Source organism: Homarus americanus, unplaced genomic scaffold, assembly GCF_018991925.1.
Source record: "Homarus americanus isolate GMGI-L3 unplaced genomic scaffold, GMGI_Hamer_2.0 scaffold20465, whole genome shotgun sequence".
Classification (NCBI taxonomy): domain Eukaryota; kingdom Metazoa; phylum Arthropoda; class Malacostraca; order Decapoda; family Nephropidae; genus Homarus; species Homarus americanus.
Genome location: NW_024756914.1, coordinates 9,472,595 through 9,497,325, shown reverse-complemented (window position 1 = coordinate 9,497,325; position 24,731 = coordinate 9,472,595). Strand labels below are relative to the sequence as shown.

General features: G+C 49.8%; 1 protein-coding gene across 1 annotated transcript in view; it reads right to left on the bottom strand.

Annotated features, from left to right (window-relative positions):
- The window catches only part of LOC121857292 (filaggrin-like), a 23,582-nt gene extending 1,088 nt beyond the window's left edge, over positions 1–22,494 (bottom strand). Inside the window, exons 1-14 of the mRNA XM_042353281.1 lie at positions 22,448–22,494; positions 17,202–17,830; positions 12,526–12,696; positions 10,944–12,124; positions 9,323–10,583; positions 8,147–9,083; positions 7,641–7,937; positions 7,256–7,486; positions 5,705–7,036; positions 5,376–5,538; positions 4,560–5,173; positions 3,617–4,228; positions 1,957–3,179; positions 690–1,820 (exon numbers count right to left, since the gene is read on the bottom strand). Coding sequence (XP_042209215.1) covers positions 690–1,820; positions 1,957–3,179; positions 3,617–4,228; positions 4,560–5,173; positions 5,376–5,538; positions 5,705–7,036; positions 7,256–7,486; positions 7,641–7,937; positions 8,147–9,083; positions 9,323–10,583; positions 10,944–12,124; positions 12,526–12,696; positions 17,202–17,830; positions 22,448–22,494 — 9,829 coding nt within the window. The remainder of the gene's footprint in view (positions 1–689; positions 1,821–1,956; positions 3,180–3,616; positions 4,229–4,559; positions 5,174–5,375; positions 5,539–5,704; positions 7,037–7,255; positions 7,487–7,640; positions 7,938–8,146; positions 9,084–9,322; positions 10,584–10,943; positions 12,125–12,525; positions 12,697–17,201; positions 17,831–22,447) is intronic.
- Between the last annotated feature and the right edge of the window lie 2,237 nt (positions 22,495–24,731).

The window sequence follows — 24,731 nt, the reverse complement described above, 5'->3', positions numbered from 1 at the left end:
TCTGCCTGAGGTTCCTGGGTGTCTGCCTGAGTGTCCCTGTGTCTGCCTGAGGTTCCTGTGTTTGCCTGGAGTGTTCCTGTCTGCCTGAGTGTCCCTTGGAGTCTGTCTGGGTATCTCAGTTCCGCCTGAGGTTCCAGGTTCACTGAGTGTTCCAGTTCGTCTGAGTGTTCCTGTGTCTGCCTGGAGGTCCTGTGTCTGCCTGAGTGTTCCTGTGTCTGCCTGAGGGTCCCCAGTCTGTCTGAGTGTTCCTGTGTCTGCCTTGGAGGTCCCTGTGTCTGCCTGAGTGTTCCTGTGTCTGCCTGGAGTGTCCCCTGTGTCTGCCTGAGTGTCCCCTGTGTCTGTCTGAGTGTTCCTGTGTCTGTCTGGAGTGTTCCTGTGTCTGCCTGAGTGTCCCTGTGTTTGCCTTGAGTGTCTCTGTGTCTGCCTGAGGTCCCTGTGTTTGCCTGGAGTGTCCCTGTGTCTCCCCTTGGAGTGTCCCTGTGTCTGCCTGAGTGTTCCTGTGTCTGTCTGAGTGTTCCCTGTGTTCCCTGGGAGTGTCCCTAGTTCCTGAATGTCCCTGTGTCTTGTCTGAGTGTTCCTGTGTTCGTCTGAGTGTCCCTGTGTGTGTCTGGAGTGTTCCTGTGTCTGTCTGAGTGTCCCCAGGTCTCCTGGAGGTCCTCCTGTGTCTCCTGGAATGTCCCTGTGTCTGCCTGAATGTCCCTGTGTCTCCTGAGTGTCCCTGTGTCTCCCTGAGTGTCCCCAGCCCCTGGAGTGTCCCTGTGTCTGCCTGAGTGTTCCTGTGTCTGGTCTGAGTGTTCCTGTGTCTGCCTTGAGTGTTCCTGTGTTTGCCTGAGTTCCTGGGTGTCTGTCTGAGTGTTCCTGTGTCTGTCTGAGTGTCCCTGTCTGCCTGAGTAACCCCTGTCTACCTGAGGTTCCTAGGTGGGGTTTGCTCTGAGTGTTCCTGTGTCTGTCTGAGTGTTCCTGTGTCTTGTCTGGAGTGTCCTGCCCCGCCTGAGTGTTCCTGGGGGTGTCTGCCTGAGTGTTCCTGTGTCTGCCTGAGTGTTCCTGTGGTTCTGTCTTGGAGTGTCCCTGTGTCTGCCTGAGTGTTCCTGTGTTCTGCCTGAGTGGTCCTGTGTGTGTGTGCCTGAGTGTCCTGTAGTCTGTCTGAGTGTCCCTGTGTCTGTCCGAGTGTTCCTGTGTCTGCCTGAATGTTCCTTGTGTCTGCCTGAGTTCCTGTGTCTGCCTGAGTGTCCCTGTGTCTGCCTGGAGGCCCTGTGTCTTGCCTGAGTGTCCCCTGTGTCTGCCTGAGTGTTCCCAGGTCTGCCTCAGTGTCCGTGTCTGCCTGGAGTGTCCTGTGTCTTGTCTGAGGTCCCTGTGTGTCTGTCTGAGTGTCCCTGTGTTTGCCTGGAGTGTTCCTGTGTCTGCCTGGAAGTGTTCCTGTGTCTCCTGAGTGTCCTGTGTCTGTCTGAGTGTTCCTGTGTCTGCCTGAGTGTTCCTGGGGCTTGCCTGAGTGTTCTTGTGTCTGTCTGGAGTGTCTTGTGTCTGCCTGAGTGTCCCTGTGTCTGCCTGAGTGTTCCTGTGTCTGCCTGAGTGTCCCTGTGTCTGCCTGAGTTCCTGTGTTTGCCTGAGTGTTCCTGTGTCTGCCTGGAGTGTCCCTGTGTCTGTCTGAGTATTCCTAGTCTGCCTGGAGGTTCCTGTGTCTGCCTGAGGACCTTGTGTTCTGTTCTTGAGTGTTCCTGTGTCTGCCTGATGTCCCTGTGTCTGCCTCTGAGTGTTCCAGTTCCTGCTCTTGAGGGTCCCTGTGTCTGTCTTTGTGTGTTCCCAGGTCTGCCTGGAGGTCCCTGTAGGGGTTCGCCTGAGTGTTCCTGTGTCTGCCCAGTGTCCCTGTGTCTGCCTTGAGTGTCCCTGTGTCTGTCTGAGTGTTCCTGTGTCTGTCTGGAGTGTTCTGTGTCTGCCTGGAGTGTCCCCTGTGTTTGCCTGAGGCCCTTGTGTCTGCCTGAGTGTCCCTGTAGGTGTTTGCCTGGAGGTCCCTGTGTCTCCTTCTGAGTGTCCCTGTGTCTGCCCTGAGTGTTCCTAAAGTCTGTCTGAGTGTTCCCAGGTTCCCTGAGTGTCCCCTGTGTGTGTCTGGAGGTTCCTGTAGTCTGTCTGAGTAACCCTGTGTCTCCCTGAGGTCCCTGTGGTCTCCTGAATGTCCCTTGTGTCTGCTCTGAATGTCCCTTGTGCTCCCTTGAGTGTCCCCAGCCTCCCTGAGTGTCCTGCTCCCTGAGTGTCCCCAGGTTCGTTCAGTGTTCCTGTGTCTGTCTGAGTGTCCCCAGTTCCGCCTGAGTGTTCCTGTTTTGCTTGGAGTGTTCCTGTGTCTGTCTTGAGGTTCATGTGTCTGTCTGAGTGTCCTGTGTCTGCCTGGAGTGTCTCGTGTCTGCCTGAGGTCTCTTGGGTGTTTGCCTTTGAGTGTTCCTGTGTCTGTCTGAGTGTTCCTGTGTGTCTGTCTGAGGTCCTGTGTCTGCCTGGAAAGTGTTCCTGTGTCTGCCTGAGTGTTCCTGTGTCTGCTCAAGTGTTCCTGTGTCTGCCTGAGTGTCCCTGGGTAGGTCTGCCTGAGTGTTCCTGTAGTCTGCCTGAGGTTCCAAAGCCTGAGTATCCCCTGCGTCTGTCTGAGTGTCCCTGTGTCTGCCCTGAGTGTTCCTGTGTCTGCCTGAATGTTCCTATGTCTGCCTGAGGTTCCTTGTGTCTGCCTGAGGTCCCTTTTGTCTGGGCTCTGAGTGTCCTTGTGTCTGCCTGGAGTGTCCCCTGTGTCTGCCTGGTGTTCCTGTGTCCAGTGTCCTGTGTCTGCCTGAGTGTCCCTTGTGTGTCTGTCTGAGTGTCCCCAGGTCTGTCTGAGTGTCCTGTGTTTGCCTTGGAGTGTTCCTGGGTGTCTGCTCTGGAGTGTTCCTGGTGTCTGCCTGATGTCCTGTGTCTGCCTGAGTTGTTCCTGTGTCTGCCTGAGTGTCCCTAGTCTGCTCTGAGTGTTCTGGGTGTCTGCCTGAGGTCCCTGTGTCTGCCTGAGTGTCTCTGGTGTGTCTGCCTGGAGTGTTCCTGTGTCTGCCTGGAGTGTCCCCAGGTCTGCCTGGGAGTGTTCCTGTGTCTGCCTGAGTGTCCCCAGGTCTGTCTGAGGTTCCTGTGTCTGCCTGAGTGTCCTGTGTCTGCCTGAGTGTTCCTGTGTCTGCCTGAGTGTCCTCAGTTCTGTCTTGAGTGTTCCTGTGTTTGCCTTGAGTGTTCCTGTGTCTGCCTGAGTGTCCCTGTGTCTGCCTGGAGTGTTCCTGTGTCTGCCTGAGTGTCCCTGTGTCTGCCTTCCTGAGTGTTCCTGTGTCTGTCTGAGTGTTCTGTGTCTGCCTGGAGGTCCCTTGTGTCTGCCTGGAGTGTTCCCTGTGTCTGCCTGGAGGGCTCCCTCAGTTCGTCTGAGTGTTCCTGTGTCTGCCTGAGGTCCCTGTGTCTGCCTGGGAGTGTCCCTGTGTCTGCCTGAGTGTCCCCAGTTCGCCTGAGTGTCCCTGTGTCTGTCTGAGTGTTCCTGTGTCTGTCTGAGTGTTCTGTGTCTGCCTGAGTGTCTCATTGGCTCTGCTGGAGTGTTCCTGGGTGTCTGCCTGAGTGTCCTCCTTGTGTTTGCCTCGGAGGTCCCCTGTCTCCTGAGTGTCCCTGTGTCTGCCTGAGTGTTCCTAAGCCACTATGTTCCTGTGTCTGCCTGAGTGTTCCCAAGTCTGCCTGAGTGTCCTGTGTCTGCCTGAGGTCTCTAGTGTCTGTCTGAGGTTCTGTGTCTGTCTGAGTGTTCCTGTGTCTGCCTGAGTGCGTCCCTGTGTTTGCTTCCGGAGTGTTCCTGTGTCTGCCTGGAGTGCCCTTGTGTTTGCCTGAGTGTCCTGTGTCTCCTTGGAGTGTCCCTGTGTCTGCCTGAGTGTTCCTAAGTCTGTCTGAGTGTTCCTGTGTCTCCTGGAGTAACCCTGTGTCTCCCTTGAATGTCCCTGTGTCTGTCTGAGGCCCCTGTGGTCTGTCTGAGGTCCCTGTGGCTCGCCTGAGGTTCCTGTGTCTGCTTGAGTGTCCCTGTGTCTCCTGAGGTCCCTTGTGTCTCCTGAATGTCCCCAGTTCCTGAATGTCCCTGTGTCTCCCTGAGTAACCTCGTGCCCCTGGAGTGTCCCTGTGTTCCCGAGTGTCCCTGTGTCTGTCTGGAGGTTCCCAGTTCGTCTGAGTGCCCTGTGTTCTGCCTGCTGAGGTTCCTAAGCCGGCTCTGAGGCTCCTGTGTCTGTCTGAGTGTTCCTGTGTCTGTCTGAGTGTCCCCAGTCTGCCTGGGAGTGTTCCTGTGTCTGCCTGAGTGTTCCTGTGTTTCTGCCTGAGTGTTCCTTGCAGGTAGGTGTCTGTCTGAGGTTCCTGTAATTCGTCTGAGTGTCCCTGTGTCTGCCTGAGTGTTCCTGTGTCTGCCTGAGGTTCCTGTGTCTGCCTGAGTGTTCCTGTGTCTGCCTGATGTCCTGTAGGTTCACTGGAGTGTTCCCAGGTAATCTGCCTGGCGTCTGTGTGTGCCTGAGTGTCCTGTGTCTGTCTGAGTGCGTCCCTGTGTCTGCCTGAGTGTTCCTGTGTCTGCCTGGAATGTTCCTATGTCTGCCTGAGTGTTCCCTGTGTCTGCCTGAGTGTCCCCAGGTGTCTGCCTGAGTGTCTCAGTCTGCCTGAGGTCCCTGTGTCTGTGCCTGAGTGTTCCCAGTGTCTGCCTCAGTGTCCCTGTGTCTGCCTGAGTGTCCCTGTGTCTGTCTGGAGTGTCCCTGTGTCTGGCCTTTGAGTGTCCCTGTGCTTGCCTGGAGGTTCCCAGGTCTGCCTGGAGTGTTCCCAGGTCTGCCTGAGGTCCCTGTAAGTCTGCCTGAGTTGTCTGTGGCCTGCCTGAGTGTCCTGTGTCTGCCTGAGTGTTCCTGTAATCTGCCTGAGGTCCCTGTGTCTGCCTGAGTGTTCCTGTGTCTGCCTGAGTGTTCCTGTGTCTGCCTGAGTGTCCTGGGTTCGCCTTGAGTGTTCCTGTGTCTGCCCTGAGTGTCCCTGTGTCTGCCTGAGTGTTCCCAGCCCGCCTGGAGTGTTCCATACAAGGTCTGCCTGAGTCTTGGGGTGTCTGCCTGAGTGTTCCTGTGTCTGCCTGAGGTTCCTGTGTGTCTGCTGAGTGTCCTGTAGTCTGCCTGAGTGTTCCTGTGTCTGCCTGAGTGTTCCTGTGTTCCCTGAGTGTCCCTGTGTCTGTCTGAGTGTTCCGTGTGTCTGCCTGAGTGTTCCTGTGTTTGTGTCTGAGTGTTCCTGTGTCTGTCTGAGTGTCCTGTGTCTGCTCGAGTGTCCCCAGTCTGCCTGGAGTGTTCTGTGTCTGCCTGAGTGTCCCTGTGTCTGCCTGGAGTGTTCCGTAGGCTTGCCTGGAGGTTCCCTGTGTCTTGCCCTGAGTGTCCTGTGTCTGTCTTGAGTATTCCTGTGTCTGCCTGGAGTGTTCCTGTGTCTGCCTGAGTGTTCCTCCTGTGTCTGTCTGAGGTTCCTGTGTCTGCCTGGAGGTCCCTGTGTCTGCCTCTGAGGTTCCTGTGTCTGCCTGAGGGTCCCTGTGTCTGTCTGAGTGTTCCTGTGTCTGCCTGAGTGTCCCTGTGTCTGCCTGGGAGTGTTCCTGTGTCTGCCCGAGTGTCCCTGTGTCTGCCTGGAGTGTCCCTGTGTCTGTCTGAGTGTTCCTGTGTCTGTCTTGAGGTTCCCAACTGGCCTGGAGGTCCCTGTAGGCTTGCCCTGGAGTGTTCCTGGGGTCTGCCTGAGTGTCCCTGTGTTTGCCTGAGTGTCCCTGTGCTCCTTGAGGTCCTGTCTGCCCTGGAGTGTTCCTGTGTCTGTCTGAGGTTCCTGTGTTCCCTGAGTGTCCCTGTGTCTCCTGAATGTCCCTGTGTCTGTCTGGAGGTTCCTTGTGTTCAGTCTGAGTGTCCTAGGCTCCGGAGTGTCTCTTGTGTCTGTCTGAGTGTCCCTGTGTCTCCCTGAGTGCGTCCCTGTTCTCCCTGAATGTCCCTGTCTGCCTGAATGTCCCTGTGTCTCCCTGAGTGTCCCTGTGTCTCCCCAGAGTGTCCCTGGGTGTCTCCCTGAGGTCCCTGTGTCTGTCTGGAGGTTCCTGTGTCTGGGTCTGAGTGTCTCCTGTGTCTGCCTGAGTGTTCCTGTGTTTCTGGCCTGAGTGTCTTGTGTCTGTCTGAGGTTCCAGTCTGTCTGAGTGTCCCCGGCCTGCCTGAGGTTCTTGTGTCTGCCTGGAGGTTCCTGTGTTTGCCTGAGTGTTCTGTGTCTGTCTGAGTGTTCCTGTGTCTGTCTGAGGTCCCCAGGTCTGCCTGGGATGCTCGGGGTCTGCCTGAGTGTTCCTGTGTCTGCCTGGAGTGTTCCTGTGTCTGCTGTCTGGAGGAATCCCTGTGTCTGCCTGAGGTTCCTGTGTCTGCCTGAGGGTCCTGTGTGTGCCTGAGGTCCCCTGTGTCTGTCTGAGGTCCCCTGTGTCCGTCTGAGTGTTCCTGCAGTCTGCCTGAATGTTCCATACTGCCTGAGGTTCCTGTGTCTGCCTGAGTGTCCCTGTGTCTGCCTGGAGTGTTCCTTGCAGTCTGCCTGAGTGTCCCTGTGTCTGCCTGGAGTGTTCCTGTGTCTGCCCTCAGTGTCCTGTGTTCGCCTGAGTGTCCCTGTGTCTGTCTGAGTGTCCCTGTGTCTGTCTGAGTGTCCTAAAGTTTGCTCTGAGTGTTCCTGTGTCTGCCTGGAGGTTCCTGCAGTCTGCCTGGAGTGTCCCTGTGTCTGCCCGAGTTGTTCCCAGTTCGGCCTGAGTGTCCCTGTGTCTGCCTGAGGTTCCTGTGTCTGCCTGAGTGTCCTGTGTCTGCCTGGAGGTTCCTGTGTCTGCCTGAGTGTCTTGTGTCTCGCCTTGAGGTCCCTGTGTCTGCCCTGAGTGTTCCTGTGTCTGCCTTGAGGTCCCTGTGTCTGCCTGAGTGTTCCTGGGGTCTGCCCTGAGTGTCCTGTGTGTCTGCCTGAGCAGTTCCTGGTGTCTGCCTGAGGTCCCTGTGTTTGCCTTGAGTGTTCCTGTGTCTGCCTGAGTGTCCCTGTGTCTGCCTGAGGTTCCTAAATCTGCCTGAGTGTTCCTGTGTCTGCCTGAGTGTTCCCAGTTCATCTGAGTGTTCCTGTGTCTATTTGAGGTCCTGTGTCTGCCTCATGTTCCTCAGGTGTCTGCCTGAGGGTCCCTTGTGTCTGTCTGAGTGTTCCCAGGTCTGCCTGGCGTCCCTGTGTCTGCCTGAGTGTTCCCAAAATTCGCCTGAGTGTCCCCTGTTCAGCTTGGAGTGTCCCTGTGTCTGTCTGGAGTGTCTCTGTGTCTGTCTGAGTGTTCCAGTCTGCCTGAGTGTCCCTGTGTTTGCCTGGAGGTTCTGCAGTCTGCCTGAGTGTCCCTGTGTTTGCCTGAGTGTCCCAGGCCCCCCTTGAGTGTCCCTGTGTCTGCCTGAGTGTTCCTGTGTTAGTCTGAGTGTTCCGTGTCTCCCTGAGTGTCCTCCTGTGTCTCCTGAATGTCCCTGTGTCTGTCTGGAGTGTTCTGTGTCTGTCTGGAGTGTCCCTGTGTGTGTCTGAGTGTTCCTGTGTTCATTGGAGTGTCTCCTGTGTTCCCTGAGTGTCCCTGTGTCTCCTGAATGTCCCTGTGTCTGCCTGACTGTCCCTTGTGTCTCCCTGAGTGTCCCTGTGTCTCCCTGGAGTGTCCCTGTGTCTCCCTGAGTGTCCCTGTGTCTGTCTGAGTGTTCCAGTCTGTCTGGTGTTCCTGTAACTGCCTGAGTGTTCCTGTGTCTGTCTGAGGTTCCTGTGTCTCGCCTGAGTGTCCCTGTGTCTGCCTGAGTGTCTTGGGTGTCTGCCTGAGAGGTCCTGTGTCTGTCTGAGTGTCTCCTGTGTCTGCCTGAGTCCCTGTGTCTGCCTGGAGTGTTCCTGGGTGTCTGCCTTGAGTGTCCCCAGTCTGCCTGAGTGTCCCTGTGTCTGTCTGGAGTGTTCCTGTGTCTGTCTTGAGTGTTCCTGTGTCTGCCTGAGTGTCCCCTGTGTTTGCCTGAGGTTCCTGTGTTCGCTGGAGGTCCCTGTGTCTGTCTGAGTGTTCTTGTGTCTGCCTGAGTGTTTCTGTGTCTGCCTGAGTGTTCCTGTGTTTGCCTGAGTGTTCCTGTGTCTGTCTGAGTACCCTGTCTGTCTGAGTGTCTCCTGTGTCTGCCTGAGGTCTCTGTGTCTGCCTGAGGTTCCTGTGTCTGTCTGGAGTGTTCCTGTGTCTGCCTGAGTGTTCCTAGTTTGGCCTGGCGTCCTCCTGTGTCTGCCTGAGTGTCCCTGTGTCTGCCTGAGTGTTCCTGTGTCTGCCCGGGATGTTCCTGTGTCTGTCTGAGGTTCCAGTCTGCCTGGAGGTCCCAGGTTCACCTGAGTGTCCCGTCTGCCTGGAGTGTTCCTGTGTCTGTCTGGAGTGCCCTGTGGTGTCTGTCTGAGTGTTCCTGTGTCTGCCTGAATGTCCCTGGGGTCTCCTGAGGTTCCTCCTGTCTGTCTGAATGTCCCTTGTGTCTGTCTGGAGTGTTCCAGTTCGCCTGAGTGTCCCTGTGTCTGTCTGGAGTGTCCCTGTGTCTGCCTGAGTGTTCCCTGTGTCTGCCTGAATGTCCCTGTGCCCTGAGGTTCCTGGTGTCTGCCTGAGTGTTCCAGGTCTGTCTGAGTGTTCCTGTGTCTGCCTGAGTGTCCCCTGTGTTTGCCTGGAGGTTCCTGTGTCTGCCTGAGGGTCCCTAAATCTGTCTGAGTGTTCCTGTGTCTGCCTGGAGTGTCCCTGTGTCTGGCCTTGGAGTGTTCCTGTGTCTGGGCTCTGAGGTCCCTGTGGTGTCTGGGCTCTGAGTGTCCCTGTAGTCTGTCTGAGGCACCCTGTCTGGTCTGAGCACTGTGTCTGCTCAGAGTGTCCCTGTGTTTGCCTGAGTGTTCCCCAGCCTGCCCTGAGTGTCCCCTGTGTTTGCCTGAGTGTCCTCCTGGGGTAGGTTCCCCGAGTGTCCTGTGTCTGCCTGAGGTTCCTGTGTCTGTCTGAGTGTTCTGTGTTCCCCTGAGGTCCCCAGACCCCTGAATGTCCCTGTGTCTGTCTGAGAATCTGTGTCTGTCTGGAGGTCCCCTGTGGTGGTACCTGAGTGTTCCCTGTGTTCATCTGAGTGTCCTGTGTCTCCTGAGTGTCCTGTCTCCCTGGGAAGTCCCTGTGTCTGCCTGAATGTCCTGGGGTTCCCCTGAGTGTCCCTTGGGGTTCGAGTGTCCCTGTAGTCTCCCTGAGTGTCCCCTGTGTCTGTCTGAGTGTTCCTGTGTCTGTCTGAGTGTTCTGTGTCTGCCTGAGTGTTCCTGTGTTTGCCTGAGTGTTCCTGTGTCTGGTTCGAGTGTTCCCAGGCCTGTCTGAGTGTCCCTGTGTCTGCCCTGAGTGTTCCTGTGTCTGCCTGGAGTGTCCTGTGTTTCTGCCTGAGTGTTCCCAGGTCTGTCTTTGAGTGTTCCCAGGTCTGTCTGAGTGTCCCTGTGTCTGCCTGAGTGTTCCTGTGTCTGCCTGAGTGTTCCTGTAAGTTCGCCTGAGTGTTCCTGTGTCTGCCTGAGGTCCCCAGGTCTGCCTGGAGTGTTCCTGTGTCTGCCTGAGGTCCTGTGCTTGGAGTGTCCCTGTGTCTGTCTGAGTGTCCCTGTGTCTGTCTGAGTGTTCCTGTCTGCCTGAATGTTCCTATGTCTGCCTGAGTGCCCTGTGTCTGCCTGGGAGTGTCCCTGTGTCTGCCTGGAGTACCTTGCCCGCCTGGAGTGTCCCTGTGTCTGCCTGGAGTGTTCCTGTGTCTGCCCCCAGTGTCCCTGTGTCTGCCTGGGAGTGTCCCCAGTTCACCTGGAGGTCCCTGTGTCTGGTCTTTGAGGTCCCTGTGTTTCACCTGCTGAGTAACCTGCAGTCTGCCTGAGTGTTCCCAGTCTGCCTGAGTGTCCCAGTCTGCCTGAGCGGTTCCTGTGTCTGCCTGGAGTGTCCCTGTGTCTGCCTGGAGTGTTCCAGGTCTGCCTGGAGGTCCCCTGTAGTCTGCCTGAGTGTCTTTGGTGTCTGCCTGAGTGTTCCCAGGTCTGCCTGGAGGTCCCTGTGGTGTCTGCCTGGAGGTTCCTGTCTGGCCTGAGTGTCCCCAGGTCTGCCTTGAGTGTTCCTGTCTGCCTTGAGGTCCCCTGTGTCTGCCTGGAGTGTTCCTGGGCAGGTGTCTGCCTGAGGTCCCCTGTGTTTCGTCTGGAGTGTCTCTGTGTCTGCCTGAGTGTCCTGTGTCTGCCTGGAGTGTTCCTGCCTGCCTGAGTGTTCCTGTAAAGGCCTGAGTGTCTCGGCAGGTCTGTCTGGAGTGTTCCGTGTCTGGAGGTCCCTGTGTCTGCCTGAGTGTTCCGTGTCTGCCTGAGGGTCCCAGTCTGTCTGAGTGTTCCTGCAGTCTGCCTGGAGTGTCCCCTGTGTCCGCCTGAGTGTTCCTGTGTCTGCCCTGAGGTCCCTGTGTCTGCCTGGAGGTCCCTTGTGTCTGTCTGAGTGTTCCTGTGTCTGTCTGAGTGTTCCGGCCCGCCTGGAGTGTCCCTGTGTTTGGCCTGGAGTGTTCCTGTGTCTGCCTGAGTGTCCCTGTGTTTGCCTGGAGGTCCCTGTCTCCCTTGAGTGTCCTAGCCCACCTGAGTGTTCCTGGGTGTTAGTCTGAGTGTTCCTGTGTCTCCCTGAGTGTCCCTGTGGCTCCTGAATGTCCCTGGGGTGTCTGTCTGAGTGTTCCTGTGTCTGTCTGAGTGTCCCTGTGTGTGTCTGAGTGTTCCCAGTCTGTCTGAGTGTCCCCTGTCTCCTGAGTAACCCCTGGGTGTCCCCTGAATGTCCCCAGTCTGCCTTGACTGTCCCCTGTGTTCCCTGAGTGTCCCCTTGTGTCTCCCTGAGTGTCCCTGTGTTCTTGAGTGTCCCTGTGTCTGTCTGAGTGTTCCTGTGTCTGTCTGAGTGTTCCTGTGTCTGCCTGGAGGTTCTGCAGTTCAATCTGAGTGTTCCCTGTGTCTGCCTGGAGGTCCCTGTGTCTGCCTGAGTGTTCCCAGGTCTGCCTGAGGTCCCTGTGTTCAATTGGAGTGTTCCCTGTGTCTGCCTGAGTGTCCCTGTGTCTGCCTGAGTGTCTTGGGTAGTCTGCCTGAGTGTCCCTGTGTCTGCCTGGAGTGTCCCTGTAGGGTCTGTCTGGAGTGTTCCCAAATTGTCTGGAGTGTTCCTGTGTCTGCCTGAGTGTCCTGTGTTTGCCTGAGTACCCTGTCTGCCTGAGGTTCCCTGTAAATTGTCTGGAGTGTTCTTGTGTCTGCCTGAGTGTTCTGTGTCTGCTTGGAGTGTTCCTGTTTGCCTGAGTGTTCTGTGTCTGTCTGGAGTGTTCCCAGTCTGTCTGAGGTTCCTGTGTCTGCCTGGAGGTCCCCTGTGTCTGCCTGAGTGTCTGTGTTCGTCTGAGCGTGTTCCTGTGTCTGCCTGAGTGTTCCCAGTTTGCCTTGAGTGTCCCTGTGTCTGCCTGGAGTGTCCCTGTGTCTGCCTTGAGTGTCCTCCTGTGTCTGGCCTGATGTTCCTGTGTCTGCTCGAGTGTTCCTAGTCTGTCTTGAGTGTCCCTGTGTTCACCTGAGGTCCCTGTGTCTGCCTGAGGTTCCTGTGTCTGCCTGAGTGTCCCTGTGTCTGGTCTGGAGGTTCCTGTGTCTGCCTGAATGTCCCTGTAACTCCCTTGAGTGTCCCTGTGTCTGCCTTGAATGTCCCTGTAAGTCTGTCTGATGTCTTCTGTGCGTCTGCCTGAGTGTCCCTGTAGGTGTCTGTCTGAGTGTCCTGTGTCTCGCTTCCTTGAGTGTTCCTGTGTCTGCCTGAATGTCCCAGTTCCTGAGTGTTCCCTGTGTCTGCCTGGAGGTTCCTGGGTGTCTGTCTGAGTGTTCCTGTGTCTCACCTGAGTGTTCCTGTGTCTGCCTGAATGTCCCCAGTTCTCTGAGTGTCCCTGTGTCTGTCTGAGTGTTCCTGTGTCTGCCCTATGTCCCAGGTCTGCCTGAGTGTCCCTGTGTCTCGCCTGAATGTCCTGTGTCTCCTGGAGTGTCCCTGTGTCTGTCTGGAGTGTTCCTGTATCTGCCTGAGTGTCCCTGTGTCTGTCTGAGTGTCCCTGGGTCACTTTTTTGAGGTCCCTTGGGGGAACTGGCCTGGAGTGTCCCTGTGTTCACTGAATGTCCCTGTGTCTCCCTGAGTGTCCCTGTGTCTGGCCTGAGTGTTCCTGTGTCTGCCTGAGTGTCCCTGTGTCTGTCTGAGTGTTCCTGTGTCTGGCTGAGTGTCCCTGTGTCTGCCTGAGTGTCCCTGTGTCTGCCTGAATGTCCCTGTGTCTCCCTGAGTGTCCCTGTGTCTGTCTGAGTGTTCTATCTGGCAGAGTGTTCTTTTGTCTGCCTGAGTGTTCTTGTGTCTGCCTGAATGTTCCTATGTCTCCAAGAGTCCTTGTGTTTGCCTGAGTGTCGCTGTGCTTGCCTGAGTGTCCTTGTGCTTGCCTGAGTGCCCCGGATTTTGCCCGAGTGTTCCTGTATTTGCCCGAGTGTCCCGGTACTTACCTAAGTGTCCCTGTGCTTGCACCATTGTCCTTGTGCTTTCCTGAGTTTCCATGTGTTTGGCCAAGTGTACTTCTACTTGCCTAATTGCCCCTGTCCTTCCCTGCGTGTCCCAATGCTTGCCCGAGAGTCTCTGTGCATGCTTGACTGTCCCTGTACTATCCCTAAGTGTCCCTGTAGGTTGCCTGAATGTCCCTATGCTTGTCTGAGTTTTTTCTGTGTTTGTCTGAGTGTTCCTGTGTTTCCCTGAGTGACCCAGTGTTTGCCTGAGTGTTTCTGTGTTTTACCTGAGTGTCCCTGTATTTACCTGAGTGTCCCTGTGCTTGCCAGTGTATCCATGAGCTTGCTTGAGTGTTCCTATGCTTGCCTGGGTGTCACTGTGCTTCCCTGAGTGCCCCTATACTTCCCTGAGTGTCCCTGTTGCTTGCCTGAATGTTCCTATGCTTGTCTGAGTGTCGATATGTTTGCCTGAGCGTTTCTAATAATAATAATAATAATAATAATGTTAATAATAATAATAATAATAATAATAATAATAATAATAATAATAATAATAATAATAATAATAATAATAATAATAATAATAATAATAATAATAATTAACGGTTTATTAAAAGAGCATGGCAGCTGGACGGCTGAAAATATACAATTACATAATTGGGGGATGGGTTTTGATTTACAAATGATATGCAAGTAACATAAGTGATACAAATATGATATATAATAATAAGGTGTTGATAATTTTTACAATGGTTGAGACTGGGCTGTTCTTATAGCAATCAGTTCGTGCTCGCATGGGCTGGATGCGGATGGGCAGGTGTGTGGCCACGTGGCCAGGACAGTAACATGGGGCAATGCAGGTGTGCTCCATCCTTCAGGTTAGGCCAGGTGAAACCGTGAGGTCAGGTCAGTAGATAATGACCCGATAATTACGATGTTATTTACTTGAACTTTAGCAAAGCGTTTGACAGAGTACCATATCAGAGGCGTCTGAGAAAAATTTAGGCTCATGGTATCGAGGGAAAAGTTTTAAATTGGATAAAATTGTGGCTCGCTGATAGAACACAGAGTGTCAGCGTAGATGGTGTCAAATCAGAGTGGGGCTGTGTAATCAGTGATGCTCCCCAGGGGTCAGTACTGGGCCTTCTCTTGTTTATAATCTATATAAACGATCTAGATACTGGGATCAGCAGTGACATAAGCAAGTTTGCGGATGATACCAAAATAGGGCAGCAGATTAATTCAGGGCAGGATGCAAATACACTACAGGAAGATTTAAATAAACTGCAAGAGTGGTCAGGGAAATGGCAAATGAAATTCAACACCAGCAAGTGCAGCGTACTTAATATTGGTAGAACAAATACTGTCAACGTATACAGACTAAACAACATCAACCTAGAAAGGTCGACTTGTGAAAGAGACTTAGGGGCACTTGTAAGCTCGGACCTACGGCCTAGAAAACAGTGCATAATGTTCGAAATAAGGCAAACAGAGTATTAGGTTTTATATCTGTATAGTAGTATAGTCTGTATAGTAGGCGACTTTAACCTTGGCCAAATAGATTGGACTGACCTTACGGGTAACTCAGAATCTGAAAGATTTTGTCGAGACGATCCAGGACTGTTTCCTAAGTCAACATATAACCGAACCCCACCGCAGAGTAACCATATACTGGACTTAGTTCTGTCGAACAGAAAACCCTAATTAGCAATGTCGAGGTGAGAGCGAACTTGCAAACAGCGATCTGAAAATTAAATTTCAGTTAGATTTTCCAGGGGCAGGCGTGAAAATTCCACTAAGTACCAGATTTGAAGGGCAAACTTTTGACGGACTAAAGAGGCAGCTGAGAGAGAAATTAATAAAACGGCTGTGAACACGACAGATGACCCACCGACTTCCTAATCGCGAGATCTACAGATCTGCAGAGTTCGACAATTTAAATAGTGAGTTGCTTAATGCTGAGCAGAACATACCATAAAAACTCAGATCAGACCATGATGACTTTAAATGGATAAATAATTATTTAAAGAACATCATTGGCCAAGGCTATGCGTTGAGATAAATGGTAAGCGAAATTATATCGGGACTATTAGGGTAATGGCGAGTAGGGTTAAAACCTAGATAAGGAAAGCAAAGAGGAATAATGAGGTAAGGATAGCAAGGGAGGCGAAGACAAACCCAAGGATTCTACCAAATGTATCAAACTAAAAACACGAGAAAAGATTGGACCAATACGGGGTCGAAGACTTCGGCAAGCTCACTGATAGCAGCGGAGAAATGAGCAATAATTTGAATAAATATTTTCCAGCAGTTTTTCACCACCGAAAATTTAGAAGCTTATGATACCCGGAAGGCACCGACTCTATTCAGAGATAGTGAAGAAAACAAATTAAGTGAGATAGTAGTGACTAGTAACGATGTTAGTAAGCAAATAGACAAACTAAAGCCTAATAAGTCACCTGGTCCCGATGAGATATTTGCCAGAGTATTAAAGGAATGTAAGGAAGAGCTTAGTATGCCCTTAGCAAAGTAGTTTAACATGTCATTAAAAACAGGTATAGTATCAGAATCCTGGAGGATAGCGAATGTAATACCGATTTTCAAGAAGGGGGATAGATCACTATCCTCTAACTACCGCCCAATCAGTCTAACATCAATAGTAGGCAAATTACTGGAAGCAATCATTTCAAACTTTATTCGACATCACCTGGAGAAGCACGGATTGATCAATGATTCCCAGCATGGCTTCACAAGCGGACGTTCTTGCCTAACTAATCTATTAACATTCTTTTCATCAGTTTTCGAATCAGTGGGCCGAGGCACTAATTATGATGTGGTATATCTCGACTTTGTAAAGCCTTCGATAAGAGTCCCCCACGAAAAGACTAATTAGAAAGGTAGAAGCTCTCGTAACATCAAGGTGACATCTTAAATGGATTAGGGCGTGGTTACAGGACAGGAAACAGCGAGTGAGCATTAAACGGCACTAAGTCCCATTAGACAGCGTCTGAAGTGGAGTTCCCCAAGGCTCAGTACTTGGACCATTATTATTTATTATATACATAAACGACATAGATATCGGCATTGACAGCAACATAAGTAAATTTGCTGATGACACTAAAATAGGACGTGTTATCAAATCTGACGAGGACTCGGCAAAACTACAGGAAGATCTAAACAAATTTTTCGAATGGTCTGAAAAATGGCAGATGAAATTCAACGTCGACAAAAGTAAAGTACTCAGTATAGGAGATGTAAACAGGGAAACCAGATACCAGATGAACAACGATGCCATAGAGAAATCCGACTGCGAGAGAGATTTAGGAGTAATGATAAGTAGGAACCTTAAGCCAAGTAAACAATGTGTTTTTGCTCGTAACAAGGCTAATAAAGTACTTGGGTTCATACAAAGGAGTGTTAGTTACAAGACTAGCGAGGTCATCCTAAAACTGTATCTTGCTCTTGTGAGACCACACCTGGATTACGCAGTTCAGTTCTGGTCACCGTATTACAGAATGGATATAGAATCCTTGGAAAGAATTCAGAGGAGAATGACAAGACTAATCCCGGGCATTAGGAACCTTGAGTATAGAGACAGGTTAAAGCATCTTAATTTGCACTCCCTTCGAGAGACGTAGAGCGAGGGGCGACCTGATAGAGGTGTATAAGTGGAAGGCAGGGCTAAACAAAGGGGACATTACAAAGGTACTCAAACTATCCAACCAGGAGCGAACTCGTAACAATGGTTTTAAATTAGACAAATTTAGATTTAGGCGTGAAATAGGTAAACACTGGTTTGGAAACAGAGTAGTGGATGAATGGAACAAGTTACCAAATATCATCATTAACTCGAATACGCTGAATTGTTTCAAACATAGGTTGGATGCTCATATGAGCAATAGGGGTTGGGTGTAAACGGGACTGCCCAGTATGGGCCAATAGGCCCGCTGCAGTTTCCTCCATTCTTATGTTATGTTCTTATGTTATCTAGAAGTGTAAGTAATAAGAGTGCAGAGGTCGTATTGCAATTATATCTTGCGTTAGTCAGGCCACACCTCGATTATGAGGTTCAGTTCTGGTGCCCTTATTATAGAATGGATATCAATTCACTGGAGTCGGTGCAGCGAAGAATGACGAAAATGATTCCGGGACTTAGAAACCTTCCATATCAAGAGAGGTTAAAGAAGCTAAACTTGCATTCCCTAGAACGACGAAGAGTGAGGGGAGATATGATAGAAGTATTTAAGTGGGTGAAAGGAATCAATAAAGGGGATATAGATAAAGTTCTTATAATATCCGAGCAGGATAGGACTCGGAGCAACGGATTCAAGTTGGATAAGTTTAGGTTTAGGAGGGAGATAGGAAGAAACTGGTTCACAAATAGGGTGGTGGACGAGTGGAACAAGCTTAACAACGTTGTAGTAAGTGCGGGAACTCTGGAAATTTTCAAAAGGAGGCTAGATAGATTCATGGATGATAGAGAGTGGTAGTAACTCTCGACAGGAGCTGCCATGCACAGGCCAACCGGCCTATTGCAGACTCCTTATTTTCTTATGTTCTTATGTTCTTATGTGTTTTCTTCTGTGTCCCTGTGTTTGCCCCAGTGTCCCTGTATTTGTCCGAGTGTCCCTGTTTTTGATCGAGTGTCCTTGTGCTTGCCTGGTTGTCCCTGTGCTTACCTGAGTGTCTCTCTGATTGCCTAAATGTCCCTGGTCTTGCTCCGAGTGTCCCTGTGCTTGCCTGAGAGTCCTTGTGCTTGCCTGATTGTCCCTGTGCTTCCCTAAATGTCCCTGTGTTTGCATGAGTGCGCCTGTGCTTGCCTAAATTTCCCTGTGTTTGCCTGAGTGTCCCTGTGTTTCCTTGAGTGTCCCTGTGCTTGCCTAAATTTCCCTGTGTTTGCCTGAGTGTCCCTGTGCTTCTCTGGTTGTCTCTGTACTTGCATGAGTGTCCCTGTGCTTGCGTGAATGTTCCTGAGTTTACCTGAGTGTTCCCGTTCTTGCATGAGTGTCCTTTAGTTACCTGGGTGTCCCTGTGCTTCTCTGGATGTCCCTGTGTTTGCCTGAGTGTCCCTGTGCTTGCCTGAGTGTCCCTGTGCTTGCCTAAATTTCCCTGTGTTTGCCTGAGTGTCCCTGTGCTTCTCTGGTTGTCTCTGTACTTGGATGAGTGTCCATGTGCTTGTGTGAATGTTCCTGTGTTTACCTGAGTGTTCCCTGTGCTTCTCTGGGAGTCTCTGTACTTGCATGAGTATCCCTGTGCTTGCCTGGGTGTCCCTGTGCTTCTGAGTGTCTCTGTGCTTACCTGAGCATCCCTGTGCTTGTTTGAGTGCCCTTGTGCTTACCTGAGTGTCCCTGTTTGCCTTGAGTGACCCTGTGCTTGCCTAAGTGTCCCTGTGCTTACCTAAGTGTCTCTGTGCTTGTCTAAGTGTCTCTGTGCTTGCCTTGAGTGTTCCTGTGCTTGCTTAAGTGTCCCTGTGCTTGCCTGAGTGAAAGCGAACTGGATTGGGTATCACAGGACTGGAAAGAGCTAAGTTGGGATGGCGTGAGTTTGGTAAAGATTGGGTAGAGTATGCGAGTTTTCCTAATCTGCAGTGTCTCTAGTTTAAATGGTTGATTTATTTTTTTTTTTTTTTACGGGTCAATCAAAAGTGCCATCCTCTTGTCTGAGGGTAGGCGACAAGTTTATCCACTCTCAGCGTTTCCGGGCTGTTTTTATTAATCCTTAGATATTGCATATCGAGAGAATCCTGCTATTATTTTCATCCATCCATCCCAGTCTGTGCCTGCCTCAGGTTCTCCCACCCTCTCTTGTGCCCATTAATATCTCTACCATTATCCCCTTATCCCTGATTATATGATGTGAATCATCAGGAAAGGAGTGCGTGCTACTGGAAGGAATGGATATGTCATTAATGAGGAGGAAGAGGAGAGTAAGAACCTAAAGGTACTCAAGCACCATCAGTGAAATAGTCGGCAAGGAACCGTACACAACGATAGGAATGTCCAGAAGGAAATCTTGAAAATTTGAGGAATCAAAATGACCAGATGAGGGAAACACGGTAAAAAAAAAAATATTGTTAACAATTTTAAAACATTTAAATACATCAAACCGCAAGAAATGAAGAACCTCGACAAAGATGTCGGTAACACAGTCATGGTTAGGAGTCGGGCGAGAGAGTATGTTTGTAGTGAATATATCCGGGCTGAATTTAGTGTTTCCGGGCTGCACTGAGACCCTACAAACTGAACTGATTGTACTCAAGATGGAATGAATGTCCTCAACCTGAGATAAATGTCCCAAGGCTGGGCTGAGTTTCTTCAAGCTGGACTGAGGGCCGCGGGGGACCAAGTGGTTTCTCGCGTGCGTCGGTGGTGGAAGGGAGGCGACGTCTCACACGTATGACTTGCCCTCGCACCTGCCTGTTAAGGTGCCTGTCAAGACTCATGTCAAGATGGCTTACGACTTTCAACACATAGGTGGACTGGCTCAAGAATCCTATTGTTTCAGACGTCCGCCAAGATGTCTACGACGAATCTTGATGTCTTTCAATTAAATGCCAAGACAACTTTCAACTTATTTGTATCAAGTCGATAATTGGGTGCCAGAAAAGTTAAGGCGGTAGTCAAGACATTACTTTCAATACGAGTATCAAAGGTGGTTGGGGTTATGGTGTAGGTAGTATTGGTTGTGTTTAAGATAATGGTGGTTGTGCTTAAAGTGATGAAGTGGTGGTGGTGGTGGAGGATACAGTGGTAGGTAGGGGTAGTAGATATGGCTGTAGTGATAGTAGTAGTGGTGGTGGTGATGGTCATCGTGCTAATAGCTGTGTTGATGGTGAAAGTGATGGAAGCGACGATTGGGATGGTAGTGGTGGTAGCGGTGGTGGTGAAGGTAGCAGGGTAATTTTTTTTATTGAAGAACCCTAAATAATTCCCACGCACTAAAAACTATATCAGTTAGGAATCTATTATTTTGCGTAAATGTAACTTAATGTTACATAAAGACGTGACATGATCCACGCAATTGATTACCTTAAATGGCGTGTTGAAAGTGTCCACCACCATGTTGCAGGCACAAATTTATTCTTGGCAGAGTGTAGCATTTCTTGGGGATATTCCTGATTGCGTCACCGATTCTTGCGTGGTTTCGTAGCACACACTATATCCTTCAAATTTTCCCACAAAAAACAAAAACAAAATCTGGCGGTGTAAGATCTAGGGATGGAGATGGGTATAATAAGACACACGTTTTTCTACCGTTAACGCCACTGGAGGGTCACGTGATACCTCAGGATCATTTTACGTCTTGCTGTGACATTAGGCTACATTTACGCAAAACATTAGGTTCCTAACTTACAGTGAAACCTCTATTTAACGGATTATATGAAGAAGAAAGTCTGTTATATCGAGGGCCCGTTAGATATAAAACCTCCATCTAACGAAGCATAGAGATATGAAGGGCCATTATATCGAGGGTCCATCAGATATGAAACCCCCATCTAACGGGTTATGTGGATATAGAAGTCCGTTGTATGGAGGTTTCACTGTATGTACTTTTTAGGTTATGGGAATTATTTAGGGTTCTCGAATAAAAAAAATCACCCTATATTAGTGATGGTGATTGTAATAGTGGCAGTGTGGTGGAGGTATTGGTGGTGTTAGAGAAGGAAAGAGATATTTACTGAAAAGCCCTGGCCACCTTACTACCCTTGGTGGCTCAACATAGAATTATTCTTGTTATTCTTATCGATGTTTTTTCTTCTTTATTCATCTGCATTTTCTAATAGTTGCCCCTCGTGTAACGAATATGGCCGGCCTACGTGCCACCTAGGCGTGAATTTGTTGAAGATGTAGAAGCTGTCGCCAACACAACAACCACACCCCGACTTAACGAGCTGCATGACCCAGTGTTTAAGGTGTAGAAGCTGTCGCCAACACAAAAACCACACCCCGACTTAACGAGCTGCATGACCCAGTGTTTAGGGTGTAGAAGCTGTCGCCAACACAACAATCACACCCTGAGTTAACGAGCTGCATGACCCAGTGTTTAAGGTGTAGAAGCTGTCGCCAACACAACAACCACACCCTGAGTTAACGAGCTGCATGACCCAGTGTTTAAGGTGTAGAAGCTGTCGCCAACACAACAACCACATCCTAAGTTAACGAGTTGCATGACCCAGTGTCAAGGAATAGCCCGAGAAGACCGGACAACTCGCCAACTGCACTGGCTAACCATTACCCTGGAATGCGATCCGTAAATCGATTAACATCCAGGTTCCCAATTACTGCTGGGTAGACAGAGGCAAATGGTGTAAAGAAACTTGCCCAAAGTTACACCATGCCTGGGGATCGAACTCGGGTCCGCTCACTTGCAAGGCGAGAATGCTGACCATTACCCCACAGGTCGCCACGTTCTAAATTGTCTATACACTGTTTAACTGACTGTGTGTGTGTGTGTGTGTGTGCAGGGGCGTCATTTCAGATTTTGCTTATGGGGGGAGCAACACCATTGCATGCAAAGAGTAGGGGTCAAAATCTTGCTCCACCGTGGTGCCGCCGGGTGGTTCTCTAACAGACGGAACACGTTCCAACATGTTTTATATTTTCAATTTGCATCTGCCCGGTATGGACAGTGTGGTTGTTAGCAATATGACTTACTTCCTTGCTGCTATTCAGTTTATAGATGATAGGTAATGGGAACAATGAAAATAGATGAATATTTATCATTTTGTTTAATTATGCAAAGTATAAATACCATTGAGATGTTCTCACCTAATCCAAAATCGTCGATATGAAAAAGGAATATCATTAAAATTTTCCTTGGAGAGCAAGACAGCCCTTGGGAGGGGCAGGCTAGGTCTGGGGGGGGGGGCAAGCCAGCTCTTAAGAGGGGCAAGCCAGGTTTTGGGGGCAAGCCAGGTCTTGGGGGGCGAGTGCCCCCCTTGTGCCCCCCTAGCTCCCCCCCCCCAAAAAAATGACGCCCCTGTGTGTGTCTGTGTGTGAGTGTGTAAACAAGAACAGTGTCGTATAAGAGACGTCACCACCACCAGCAAAGGACGTCACGCACACCTCGGTCACTACTGTCATCTGATCCTGCTAGAACATAAATTATTATATTAACAGGTTTGGACAACAGGGAGATGTAGAATGTTGAGCAACAATAAATACAAAACACAGTCTTACCATAAAAGGACACAAGGGAGCTACTGTGTGTAGATATAACCAGATGACTCACCACTTGAGGCAACAACACAGATTTAGCAAAAGACAAACATTAAACTGTACAAAGTTAACGTGAGCACGCACGTGTGTACGGATAACACACACATGTACACAAACAACATACACGTGCACAGATAAGACAAACGCACAGACAACACTCCTATGCAAAGACACACATGCACACATATAACACACATATGTGCACAGATGGTACACGCACATTCCCACAGACAATACATGCATGTGCAATTGTGTATATATCTTGCAAAACACACGTGCATCGATAACGCGCACACACACACACACACGCGCGCAACACACAATACCCCATGCGCAGATATAAGACACACATGTGCACACACAACACACATGTACACAAATATCAAAGACGTACACAGATAAATACACATGTGCACACATATGTGCATAATGAATGAAACACAAGAAAGTTCACACAACGCTAACTGAACCACGCAAACACACAGGTCCTACCTAACCAGACAGACAGACAGACAGACAAACAATTACTGCTAGACAGGCAAAAAGATAGACAGAGAGACAGATAAACAAACAAAAATACAGACAGACAGATAGAGATAAAGAGACAGACACAGACAACCAAACAGAGATAAAGTGACAAGCAAACTAAAAAAAATAAACACAGACAGACAGACAGACATGCACGTCTGAGAGGGTGTCCCGCAGACCTTAAATTGGTCATCATCTGCCGTATGATCATTTCTTCATCAATCATCCCCAGTCCATCCCGCCTCCGTCCCCTGTGTGTGTGTGTGTGTGTGTGTGTGTGTGTGTATGTGTATGTGTGTGTTCAAGGATTATGTTTGTGTTTGTTTGCTAATAATAATAATAATAATAATAATAATAATAATAATAATAATAATAATAATAATAATAATTAATGGTATAAACTCGAAATATGCAAAAACATACATACAGTACAATATATAACACACAGGGGTAGGGAGGGTCATTAAACAAGGAATTTCAGTACCGTTACAGTACAAAATGAAGAGTGGTAAGGAGTGAACACACAAGTTATCTAAGTTGTTGATGATTTTTATAATGGTTAGAATGGGGCTATTCTCAAAGCGACCAGTACCGGGCATGTGATCATGTGGGCAAGATGAGGTTGTGGTGGCGATGGACGAAGATGATATAGCAGCTTTGTCCGAAACTGATAGATGAGGTTACGATGATGACATGTTGAGTTGTTGGTGGTATAGCGGTAACGCGAGCATCTCTCACTAATATGTCCGGGGTTGGAGTCCTGAACACACGTGAGAAGCTGTGTGACCCTCACTACCAAACATCACAGGTTTGCTCCGGGCACTCCAGTTTTCTCATGTACTGGTAAATGGTAAAATTATAAACAAGAGATAATAAAAATATATGGTGTAACAAGGGAAGAGAATAGTTTCGCATTCTCTAGGAGTCCTTATTGAAGAGCAAACACGGAAGAAGACCAGGGAGAGGAGGAAGCATAGGTGCGTTTAATAAGTATGAATGTTGTGTAAACATTCATAAGGTCAGACGTACATAAAGTCAAAGGGACCAGGGACAACGGAGGAAATGGGAACTATAGCTAAGTTTGTTATCTATGGTGACGCCGAGGGGCCTGGTGGACGGTGGCGTCTACACCCTGAAGTGTGTCGAGGCCCAGCGCGATGGAGGGAAGCGAAACATGGTTGGTATGATAGTGACACGGTTGGCGGTAGACCAATCTTGGAAACTGTTCAGTATATTCTGGAGGGCGTTGCCGAATTGTACGCACTGATGTCAAAGATGGAGTTCTCGATATATTTCCAACAACCGGAAGTGTCTTTCAAAGCCTCGTTGATGAGGAAACAGTGTTCCCATCCTCGTGCCTTGGGGTGTGTGTGGGGGGGGGGGGAGTCACCGCAAGTAACTGAAAAGTGGAGACTGCCCTTCAGAAGCGTACAGCTTGGGGCCGGTCACAAGGAAGTCTATTAGCCATTGTATGACAGCTCTCCAAAACCTAAGGTTTTGTATATAATTTTATTGATTGATTAAGTCAAATGATTTGGTAAAGTCTATGAAGGTGAGAGCCACAATGGGTTATGTTTCTCTAGGTTGTGATCGATGAAATCTAGAAGGTGGGTGATAGAATAGACTTTAATATTGCCGAATTGCTGAGGATCTATTGCGCCTGCAATATTAGCATAAGCTCAGTCAAATACAAACCCCTCGCAGATTAAGCTGGGTATTGGGGTAATGGCAATAGGTTGTAACTAGCTTAAAGATCATGGGCTTGTTGACTTTGGCAATGGTGAAACATATGAAAACTTCTTGTCAGCTGGGCATTTTACTTACCACAGAAGCGCAGAGAGGTTTGGCTAGTTCCGGGAAAACTTCATGAAGAGCTTCAATGGTATGTCAATGTAAGTGGTGGAGAGTTTGATCCAGAGTTCGTATAATCGCCTTGTTACTTCAAGTTCTTGCACTGTATTTAGTGAATGAGGGTACTGGTAGATAAGCTGGGAAACAGATAGCATCAAGCTGTGGGAGCAGCTAGCATATAGCAACAATATGATTGTTAGCTTGTTCAGCTGCGCCATTATTGGTAAGAAACCTGTAAAAGGGGAGGAGGTGCTTTAGGGATGGATGTCACATCGGCATCAAACAGATGTCAGGAATATATATATATATATATATATATATATATATATTTCATGTAGATCCACAATGAAAACGTGTGTGTGTGTGTGTGTATTCTATAATATGGTGTATGTGTGCATAAGTGTAAGGTCGTGAGGCTCAACACCCGGTCGGTATCCGCTCGTAGCGACCTTCAAGGTGGCATTTCCCTTGACTGAGGAAATAAATGACCACCACTACCCGGTAACCCTGCCACCTACACCACTCACCACCAGTACCCAGTAACCCTGCCACCTACAACACTCACCACCACTACCCGGTAACCCTGCCACCTACACCAATCACCACCAGTAC